General features: G+C 56.5%; 1 protein-coding gene across 1 annotated transcript; it reads right to left on the bottom strand.

Moving 5' to 3' along the window:
- Positions 1 to 705: 705 nt before the first annotated feature.
- Positions 706 to 5,727, bottom strand: LOC135459979 (gamma-secretase subunit Aph-1b-like). Its single transcript, XM_064736489.1, has 7 exons — positions 5,504 to 5,727; positions 4,143 to 4,313; positions 2,987 to 3,060; positions 2,696 to 2,818; positions 2,204 to 2,331; positions 1,848 to 1,971; positions 706 to 1,613 (listed from the first exon to the last, which is right to left on the bottom strand). The coding sequence occupies exons 1-7, from the start codon at positions 5,614 to 5,616 to the stop codon at positions 1,576 to 1,578; spliced, it is 771 nt and encodes a 256-aa protein (XP_064592559.1). The 5' UTR covers positions 5,617 to 5,727; the 3' UTR covers positions 706 to 1,575.
- Positions 5,728 to 11,063: the final 5,336 nt, after the last annotated feature.

Raw genomic sequence — 11,063 nt, 5'->3', positions numbered from 1 at the left:
CCAGATGTCTCTGCTGCCTTTGTGGGAAGCTGTGGGGCAGGAAAGAGCACCCTGGTTCAGCTGAAATCACAGTGGAGAGGGGTGGCAGGGACCCCTTCCCAACCAGCAAAGACAGTATCAGCCTCTGTGCACTGGGCAGAGCTCCAGAGTAAGCAGCACAAGGCTTCTTCTACAGCCCAGCCCTGCCCTCCATCACTCTGGGACTTCTTCCTCCTCTTATTTGTGCAAAGCATTGGAAAAACATAGCTGTGGCTTGGTAAGGCAGAAGAAAGGCAGAGCTGAAGGTGGCAGAGCCACTGCTTGCTTGCTGGGCAGCCCCCACCCAGCTCACCTCTGGCTTTATCACAGCTAGATTAGCCAGGACAACCCTAGATCTGTGGCTACCTCCCACCTTTCATGATGGCTCCTGTGGAGCTGGAGCGAAGTCCCAGGGAGCTTTATGGATGTGACAAAACCTTAATAAACTGGCCCTGTGTGGGAGAGGAACCTCCCTAGCTACAGCCCTCAGTGGCCTCCACCCCAAAGCTGTAAAATTAGAGTTCAGCCACTGTTAGGATGTACAGAGAGGAGCAAGGCCTGCAGGCAAACAAGGTCTGCAACTTCCAGACCATCCCCCTCCAGCCACACCACCACAAAGCCATTGTTACCACTGTTTGTACCTTCCCCACAAGGGCAGCGCTGCTGGCCACACAGAACCCCACTTGTCTGTGGTACTTAATTTTATTGGTATAAAAGCCCACTGTGGATAAAACTGCCTTTTCAGCCCGATGGCAGTTTCTCCCTCCCAGCCCTGTGGCACAGAACCAGGGCTGGTACCCGCCTGAAAATCCCCAAGAACAGGAGAGGGCAATGATCCATTGAAATGGTCCCTTGAACCCCCTCCCAAATCTGTGCCGGCAACAGCTGTGGCATTGCGTCTCCTCCCAAACCCTCCACCACCCTCCATGCCCACTAGGTCCTTTGGATACTGTCTTTTTCCCTCTCCTCCTCCCATCCTACATGGTGTCAGTACCCTCGGGTCGCCCAGCACCATCCTGCTGCACCAGGATGCCAGCTCAGCCCTGCCAGGGCTGTGGCTCCTGGGGCAACAGGACTGGGCAGAGAGGTGGAGAAAGGAGCACTACAGCAGTCAGCCACGACCCAGGGAAGGGCAGTACTTTGCAAAGCCCCTTCCTCCACCCTGCAGCGAGGAGGCAATGCGGGCCCCCTGCCCTGGCATGGGGGACAGCACATCTGTGGCAGCGGGGGGAGAAGCGATGGGTTTCTTTGGGCTCAAGCCTCCGGCAGTCACAGGCAGGCTAACTGGGGCTGAGCTCACAGCAGGGCCAGCAAAGTTGGGTCCCCCAAAACTGAGGTGTTTTATGGGGACTCCCAAAGGGGCGTTGGAGTGAGCCAGTCTCAGCCACGCTGGTCGGCTGGCTGCCACAGCTGGACCCCAGTGCCTGCCCCACCAGGGCTGGCCAGGGTCCCCCAGTCCAGGAGAAAAGATATTGCAAAGAAGGTGATGGCCGATCCTGCTGCCAGGATAGGAGGGGAGGGGAGGGGTGACTGGGGACCGGAACATCCTGCAGGGCTTCAGGATCCTGGCTGGGGGCTGGCTCCGCTCCGTAAACCTGCAGGAACCAAGAAGAGAAACAGTGAGTTTTCACCAAATTCCACCCCACTTCCCGCAGGAGAGGCGACAACCTGACAACAGCCTCAAAAACCATCTGCTCCTCTGCTCTGGGAGACAAGGGGATGATGCCCTTGCTTGAGACATTGGGACAACCTCTCACCATCCTAGCACCAGTCTGGGTACCCCATGAGACCCAGAGTGTCCCCCACCCCCTCTCTGGAGCAGCACTTACAGAGCAGGAAGCGCCGCAGGTTCTGCGCGGATCCCCCCGAGAGTAGGTAAGCCCAGGCAGCGGCAGCAGCCATCAGCAGGTAGGAGGGCACCAGGCTGCCCACGTACATGGGGTTGCAAAACGACTGCAGAGAGAGGAACGAGAAGAGAAGGGTGAGCAGGCAGGAGAGGACAGGGATAGGATGTGTGGCAGTGTCATCACCTCAGCGAATGGAGTGAGACAGGTGGCACCAGCCCCAGGATTTGGTTTGTGAAGGGCCAGCTCCTTTGCTAGTGCCAAAGGCTATTTCCCACCAGCACAGGGACCAGTACTCTGAATACAGGTCCCAGCACAGAGCCCTGCTACCAGTTACTCACCAACCCCGAAACAGTGAGATGCATGATAACGACTGCTGCGATCTCCCACCAGCGCCGGTGCTCGCAGCCATGAAAGAAGAGGATCCCCCAGAAGGTGTGAAGGAAAATCAGCACCATGGTCATAAAAGCTGCAGGGAGAAGAAGAGGTGTCACCAGGGACTCACCCACTTGACTTAGCCAGCAGACTTGGGGAAGAGATGGACATGAATCAGTAAAGAGAGGGTAGAGAAACAGTTTGGCTGGACTGGAAGGTGCTGGGTCAGACTCCACATGTGAGCACATCCTTCACTGCTCTTCATGAAATGAAGAGCAGGGAGGATCACAGGGGACAGCAAGAAGGGTTTGCCACAGAGATATGTGACGGGATTATAAGGGTCTCAGGTAGGTGAGAGTGCAGCATGGACAAGACAACATAGGAGGGAAAACTCCAGCATCTCATCTGCTGCATCTGAGGTGGGGCAGAGATGTGAGCAAAGGGTGCCAGTTACTCACCTGAGGTCAGGAAATACAGCTGTGAATCCCCATGGATGCCCACAGTGCCAGGCCCTAATGCGTCTGCCAGGAGATTGATCATGGAGAAGGCGCCGCTCATGAGACCAAAGCCTACACCAGCCACTGCCAGGACAGGGACACTGTTAAACCCGGAACCTCCCAAGGGTGACACCACGCAGCTCTGAGCGAGCTTTGGCATGAGAAATCCATTGCTCCCAGCACCATCCTCAGCCCTGCCCAGCCTCACCCCCTGCCCCACGGTCAGGGTGCTCCACTCTGCACAGCACTCACCATATGCCATTTGCTGAATGGAAATGGGGGAGCAGCCGTCCTCACTGAGGGCCACCAGCCCCTCAATGGCCTTCCTGTGGAGTGAGAGCACACTGGAGTTCAGCACAGCCAAGCTACCTCCTGAGGCATGGTGCAGTGTTCACTCTGCACCGTGGCACCTTCCTGGCAACCTCCCCCTCCCTGAGCAACACCCACCACGGAGACTGTCCGTGTGACTGTACCACCGGACAAACCAGGCATGTGAAAATCATGTGAGGCCACACAGAAAGATTTTCCACAGAGGAATGCGGGTGCCAGCCAGCCCGGCAGAGCAGGGCTGGTGTGAGCAGGACGCTGGGTGTAAGGCAAGCAGCACCCCCGTATGGAAAGCAGCCCCACTGCAGGCGTGAGAGGCTGTACCTGATCTCCGCACTTAGAAAGATGTTGACTAACAATGGAGGACGTGCAGGAAGAGCTTGAAGAGTTAAAAAAATTCAATGTGGAGAGAAACTGTGAGAGGAGAGGCTTTGTAATTTGTACCAACTAGAGGTGCAATAGGCCAGGAGGATGCCAGGCAGTTCCTCAGCCTAGGGAGGAGAGCAGTGCTTGGGACCGGAGATTGCAAGGCAAAGGAAACACAGTGGTTTTATGTCAAAGGCTGCTCTGTGGAGCTCTGCTACCCTCTGCCTGCCCGCCTCTGGCAGGGCCCTGCCGCAGGGAGCCTGCCCACACGGCTCCCCCCTGCACTCTCCCAGGAAGACCGTGGAGTATGAAGGACACCTCCCTGTGCCTGCCTGCCCAGCCCCAGCACAGAGTTCTGTCCATCCACAGGACAGGGTGCAGCACATCCTCCCCTGGCAGCAAAACCCCTGCATTCCAAGACAATGGTATCAGGAAGACTGGAAGCTGCCCAGGCTGCTCTGAGACTGTGACCCAGGCTGCTCAATCAGGGCACCAGATGCTCCAGACCTTAGGGCTGCTCTGCCCCACCACCTGAGACCCACTGGGGTCAACACACTGAAACAGGCACCACCCACGTGCTCGGGGTAAGCACGGAGGCAGCTTCCCACTACGCCTGACAATCCCCCCAGTCCAGCAGCTCACAGGCAAAACCTGGCACCACCACAGCTGGGAAGAGCATCCAGCAGCACTGGCACAGTGGGGGAGATGCCGTTACCTGAGGAGCTTGTAGTAAAGGAAGCGGAAGGCCTCCTGCAGCAGCACAGAGAACATCACCCCAAAAATCAGGAGCCCCTTCTGCAGCCGCTCATCCTGGGGGTCGCTGGCTTTCACTGCGATAAACCAGATGAGGGATGAGAGCAGCAGTGACACCAGCCAGAAGAAAGCCCTGTAAGAGACAGAGCTTGCTGGCACCGGTGCTGTGCCAGAGCCCCCACTGTGCTGGGACTGGCACTGGCAGCTGTGCCCAGCCGTGCCCACTCTCCAACCAGCACCAGTGCCACTCTGGTACCGGTGTGGGGCAGATGGTGCCCAGATGGGTCTCACTGCTGTCCTGTGCCTGCACACCTGCCCACTGGTCACCAGAACTGGCACCAGTGCCCCCACAGCAGTACCAGCACCAGGCTCATATCCATGCCAGTACCACTTCCAGTACCATGTCCTTCTGGTCCCACAGCGGTACTGGTACCAGTTTCCCAGCTGCACACATGCACCAGTACCATTACCAACCCTCCACTGGTACTGTATGACTTCTCGTGTCTACTATGTGCTGTGACAGTAAGACAAACAATATTGGTGCTCCTTTCATGCAAGCAGCAGCACCAGTGTGAGTACTGGAGATTCCAGTGAGCCCATAACAGCACCAGTGTGAGCACTGGTTACTCCAGTGAGCCCACAACAGCACCAACATGGATAGTGGTGACTCCAGCGAGCCTACATCCGCACCAGCACCAGCACCAGTACTGGTGACCCAGTGAGCCTGCATCAGCACCAGTGTGAGCACTGGTTACTCCAGTGAGCCCACAACAGCACCAACATGGGTGGTGGTGACTCCAGTGAGCCCACAACAGCACCAGTGTGAGCACTGGTTACTCCAGTGAGCCCACAACAGCACCAGCACCAGCACCAGTGACCCAGTGAGCCTACATCAGCACCAGTGTGAGCACTGGTGACTCCGGTGAGCCCATAACAGCAGCAGTGTGAGCACTGGCGTGCCTGCTGCAGCCACCACAGTGCCTCAGCCAGCACCAGTCACATGCCTCTCACAGCCCTGATGCCACCACCACCCTGTCACACCCATAGTGGTACCAGCACCCCTGTCACGCCCACACCGTACCAGCACCGGCACTGGTACCAGCTCCCCGGTCGCGACTATAGTGATCGTGCTGAGGCACTGGGACCAGCAGCCCACTGCATCCGAAGTGGGACCAGCACCAGCAGCAGAATCAGTGCCCGCGCCACCATCGTTCTGGTAGCAGCATCGGAGCTGGTCCCAGTGCCCCGCCCCGCTCACGCCGCTCCCGGAGCCGATCGTGGTCCCGCAGCCCGGCGGCACCGGAGCCCCCATGGCTGACTGACCCGGCGATGAGGATGATGATGCGGAGCGGGTCGCGGGCGATGGTGAAGATGAAGAGGCCGAAGGCGGGCCCGAAAGCGATGAAGGTGCACCCGAAGAAGACGGCGAGCGTCATTTCGGCGGGAGCGGGGGCACGGGACCGGGCTCGGAGCCGGAGCTCGGACCGGACGGGCCCCGCGGCCCCTTCCCCCTCCGCCGCCCTTCCGGGCCGATGACGTCACACGTGCGCGCGCCGCCGCCGCCGGAAGCCGCCTCCCGGGGCGGGCCCGGGCCCGTCAGTCACGGGCGGCGTTGGATGCCGGGAAAGGCCCGGGGAAGGCCCGGGAAAAGCCCGGCCAGGGCGGGTCGGGCACCGGGACGGCCTCCCCGGGGAAGGAAGGGATCGCAGCACCAGCCTGGCAGAGCTCCAGAAGCGTCTGGGGAAGGCTCTCCGGTACACGGTGTGAGCCTCGGGGGGGCCTGTTCCGGAGCTGGACGCGTGGGTCCCTCCCAGCTCGGCAGGCCCCGTGATCCTGTGGGGGCGCAGCCTGTGCCCAGGGGTGCTTGGCCTCGTCCCCACGGGCACCCCCAGGAGCACGGGCTGGGCGAGGTGTGCAGACTGTCCCGCCCTCGGTGGTTCTGTGCTCCTTCCGCTTGGCACCTCCAGTCCAGCCCCGTTTCAACGAGGTTGACACGGAAAGGCACTTCAGGGCGCTTCCCGCTTACAGGCATCCACACCCCAACACACACCCTTCCTGCCTCCGGGAAACTTTGGACAGGAGCACTGGGTGTAGAGTTCTGCTGACCCGGCAGAAACAGTCTGTGCCCATGCCAGTCTTGGCACGCATGTAGCAAGGTCAGAGAAGGCTTTTGAGGGGTCTGGAAAAGCTTTTGTTACATCATGGAAAACAGGCCCTGTTTGTAGGAGGCACAATTCACAGCAGAGCACTCCAACATGGAGTACAGAGGGCTCTCCTGGAGCAGGGGAATCCCAGGGGAGCAGGGAGATGTGGGTCCCAGCATATCCCCACCAGCTCATGGCTTGCCCTCGCAGCCAGCAAGTTGGTAGTTGGAAGTGAGAATCACAGGATCTTTTCCACTTGTTCTGGGAACATCACTGATATTTTGGCTTGATCACCAGGGTTTACACGGCCAAGTCGTGCCCCCAACACAAGGGATCACAGAGGAGGAGAGAGGGCAATACTTTTGTCCCTGCCTAAGATTTCATAACTTTTTTCAAAAACAGCCCAGAGTCAGCCCACCTGGCCCAGACAAAGTCACACCTCACTCTGTAAGCGGGGGACATCCACTTAGAGCCCCTGTGTTAGTTACAGTTACAGCCCCAGGGTTCTGCCTGCTTGGCCTAGACAGCCTCAAGGAGCTTGGCAAGGATGGCCAGGACCCACTGAGGGGTGGAGATGAAGGCTGGGGCTTGCCAGCCTGGGAGATGTGGCTCTGGTGGCTGCGACATCAGGAGGATGGGTCACAGAAGGAGGTGTCACCAGGGACATCACCAGCCCCAGCACACCTGGATTCTGCTGAGCAGTGAGCGTGCATGCAGAGGAATGCTGGGCTGGATAGGGATGGGGGCAATGCCCAGGGTGTTTCTAATGAGAAAAAACTGCAAGCACCCCAGGGCAGGACAGGCCACAGAACTGTGCTTGGACTGGACAAGGAGCTTAGGGCTCTCAATGGTGGCAGGTGCTCAGAGAGGCTTTGGGGACATCCTGGGTGTTCCCAGCGCCCTGCTGCCTCCCACCCAAACCTGATGAGCTCCCTTTCCATCCACCAGGCCTTGGCTCCAAGACTTGTGTTCTTCCTGGCTCTGCTGACCATCCAGCCCAGACTGCAGCACTTTGACCAGGCCAACATGGACACAGGCAAAAGGAAAGAAGTGTGTGAGGAATATCTGCATCATGAGGTGACTTGGCTGCTGCAAGTGATAGAGGGAAAGAGGGGCACTGTGGAAGCCCCACTCCTTTCTGAAGTGCAGCAGCTGTGGCTGTTTCAAGGTGCTGTATCAGCCCTGGTCCGGGTCACTGTGGGCTGCTGGCTGGACAGACAGACAAAGGAAGCATGCCTCTGCCAGCTACAGGGAGCAGGACAGCTGCAGCAGCAAGGAGGAGGACAGTGACCAGAAGTTCAAAGGTGCCCACAATGGTCTCAGATCTTCGTGATCGCCACATCCATCACCAATGGAGACATTCAAGCTAAGGCTGGAGGGGGCTGTGTGTAACATGATTTAGTTTAGAGTGCCCCTCCTCATTGGGGCAATGATCTTTAGAGATCCCTTCTGACCCCAGGTATTCTTGATTCTAAAGCAGGACCTACCTAGCACTTGAAGCATGGACCGGCGTGATAGAATCAAGACCAGTAATTTTATCATCTTCTAAGATAATACTATGCAGTTCACCAAAATGATGATCCTAGCCCAATCCACAAAGACAATAAACAGCATAGGGGAGACATCCTGCAAGAAAGCTATTGCATAACACAGCCCTGATAACAAGTTATCATTTATATTTATTTATTTTATTTTCTTTTGCTCTGAAAGGCAATAAATCAACCTTGTCACTAACAACTGCTAAACCAATGCGATGAATTGTCCCCAATAGTCCCTTTCTGCCTGTCACCCTGTTGTAGGCCTGTCTTGCAGCAGAGATGCTCCAGTGCTGCTCCCAGATCCCCTGAGCAAGAGGAACAGAGGCCACATGCGCTCCTGTACTGCACACTCCACTCTCCCAGGCAATACGTGGTCATGGCCATCCATGCTTCCCTCCAGCTGCCTTGTCCTCTGCTGACTTTGACAAGTCAATAATATGGATTTGGGGACTGGGAGATTTATGTGGCACTTGGCTTTAGGGGGCCTGACCTGTTTTGAAATCCCCCAGAGCTTTGCAAAACCCTCACGATTTGGCAACACAGTTTTTCTGGCCCTCTCCCCAGTGTCTAAAGCTGTAGATGCAGGGAGAGACTGAGGGGTGGCAGTAGTCTGTGCCTGGCTCTGCACAGCTTGACAAGTTTCATCAAAGTATCTCAGATGCTCTTTGTGTGGTCCTCCCACTCCACCACGTAGTTCAAGGGTGTTGAACGGCAAGGATTCAGAGATGAAATGAGGCACTGGAGAGATGAGAAAACTGGAGCAGAGAGCAGAGGGGAGAGGCTGCTGAAAGTTCATGTGTTGGTATGTCAGTGGGGTGGCAACCAACAGCAGGGCTGAAAACTCTCTGGGGAGATCTTCAGTCTGCCAGGCCAAAATAAAGAAATCCAAAGGTTGAAATTCCATGGGAGAGGTGGAGAGACAGGAAGGGAGGAGGGCAGAGGCGCTTCGGTTCTCATTGTGGGGCTGTGACTTCTGTGGGGAGACATGCTCCCGTGCCAGCAGTTCCACAGTGCCCCGTGCTCCCAGAACTTTCCCTGGCCCACCTATTTCTCTGTGAGGCCACAGGGGAAAGGAGATGGGTGGAAGAATGGAGGAAGTGCAAAGCTTTGCTGAACCATGACATAGCTCATGTCTTTCTCAGGCTGAGCATCACCTGGGAACAGCAGTCTGGATCCCACTGCCAAATCACAGGCCATTCAAATGAATAAAAAGCCCCTTGCAGCGAGGTGTGAACAGTTAAGCCAAGTGTACTTGTCCAAACCAGGAGGCAGCAGCAGCAGCTAATGGGGAAAAAACAGTGGGTGTGAAAGGGCTCTTTGTCCCAGCAGGAAGGCGAAGGGCGCCCAGAGGCTGGGCACTGGGACGCACCCTGACCGGGGCACAGGGCAGGCTTGTTTGCAGTGCAGGGTGCAGGCTGCAGAGAAGAGGTGCTTTTACATGCTGGTTCGTTTTGAAGCCAGACAAGCCCCTGCCTGGAAGGTGCTTTGACTAAACAACAGAATGGCTCAGCTGATGCACTGCAGAAGAGGAAGGCGGGCCCAAGGAGGAACTCCAGCCCTTGCGCTGGAACAGCTCAGCAGTCCAAGATACCGTGTACTGTCCTCCCGTCCAGCTCCTCCAGGCTCAGAGTGGGAGGCTGCAGCTCGCAGCAGACTTTGCAACCTTGGGAAGATGAACTGAAGATGAGCACCGCATACACAGGGAGCTTTTTTTCCCTGCTGTAGAAGGCCTTAGAACCACAAAACAGAATTGCTGGGCCATGGAGAGGGCGGAGGGCCAGCAGCACCTGGGCAGGAAAGAGATGCAATCTCAACACCCTCCTTTCCTTGCCCGAGAGGCACAGCAAATAAAGGAAAGCAGATAACAAAAGCTATCCCTGTCAGGCTCTTGCTGGGTCTGGCTTGACAAGGGGTCAGCATGAATTGTGTTTCCTGGCAGTGTGTGGATGTGCTTTTAGAGGGATATCCGCTGGGTAGCGTGGGACAACAGGGCTTGGTCCACATCATAGAGGGGCCCAAAGCGAAGGGCAGGACTAGATAATGGCTTTGGGCATCCCCAGGAAATCCAGCCCATTTTGGTAACAGCAATGAGACACATCCGGCTGCTCTTCAATTTGAGTTGGAGAAAGTACAGCAAGCCAGGAAGAAACTTCCTGAACATTTGTCTGCTGCATTAATATTTGCTAGCTTCTACAGCTGTCCCTCAGGCAGGCATTCAGTCACTGGCAAAAGAAATTGCAACTAGTACAAAGGGTGAGCAGCTAATCCCATACCTGGAGAAGACCCTGACAACTAATAACGTGTGCATGCATGATCATGTGCTTGTGTGTTTCCTCATTGTCGTAAACATGAACCCTGCATGGAGATATCAAGAACCTTGTGGCTTCCCCAGCTGCCAAACCAGTAGCATGCAGACTGTGGAAGGGGACACACCAGTGACATGGTTTATCACCGTGAACTTGAAGAGGATGGTGAGTTTGAGTTTGAGACCTGAGGTCTCCTCTGTGTTCCAAGCAAGTGATGAAGATGAGGGAACACAGTCCAAATTATGTGGTTATCATTCCAAGCCCCCCCACAGCCACAGAGGTCCTGTAGACCCTCCATGCATCAGCTGGGGAGGGAGACCCACGTCTCCTCTCCCAGTGCCTGTACCCACTCAAAGGACCAAACACAGCCATCAATCTTGTCAAACTGCTTTAATATTTGGACATAAAGACAGGACAGAGCCAGTTAGGCTGTGCACAAACAAGATCCCCTTGAGCAACAGTGCAAGGCTGCTGAGCTTCCCTTCTCAATGGAGGTGTGGGTTTGGCCAAGATGCAGTTCAGCCGATGACTGCATCCTGAGCATGCCAGTGGGGTGCATGTGTTGGGTAGGGAAAAGGGATAGGGGCTTGCGAGGGCAGCTCAGAGGTTGTTCAGCTCCAGTAAGGTCTGGTCCAGGACCTGGTGTATCCCCACGTTCTCCTCTTTGGCACTGGCCAGGCTCTCTGTGAATACAAGGGACACCCAGCCACGCACACAGACACAAACCAAATGTACCCAGGTGCAGCAGGATGCACACACACCACACAAGCACACACACACACACACACACACACAGGTGGACATTTCAGTACAGCAACAGCCCCCAGTCAAACAGGGTGTCCCCTGTGGAGCATAGTCCACACAGGTAGCCCCATTTCTGGCAGGGATGAGTCTG

Source organism: Zonotrichia leucophrys, chromosome Z (genome assembly GCF_028769735.1).
Source record: "Zonotrichia leucophrys gambelii isolate GWCS_2022_RI chromosome Z, RI_Zleu_2.0, whole genome shotgun sequence".
Classification (NCBI taxonomy): domain Eukaryota; kingdom Metazoa; phylum Chordata; class Aves; order Passeriformes; family Passerellidae; genus Zonotrichia; species Zonotrichia leucophrys.
The sequence above is the reverse complement of the archived record's forward strand: the minus strand, read 5'-3'. Positions and strand labels throughout refer to the sequence as shown.

Coding starts and splice junctions, on each gene's coding strand:
- LOC135459979 (XM_064736489.1), bottom strand. CDS start 5,616: ATGACGCTCGCCGTCTTCTTCGGGTGCACCTTCATCGCTTTCGGGCCC. Junction 3,061..4,142: donor CTTTACTACAAGCTCCTCAG/GTAACGGCATCT, acceptor CTCACTCCACAG/GAAGGCCATTGAGGGGCTGG. Junction 1,972..2,203: donor ATCTCACTGTTTCGGGGTTG/GTGAGTAACTGG, acceptor CTCTCTCTGCAG/TCGTTTTGCAACCCCATGTA.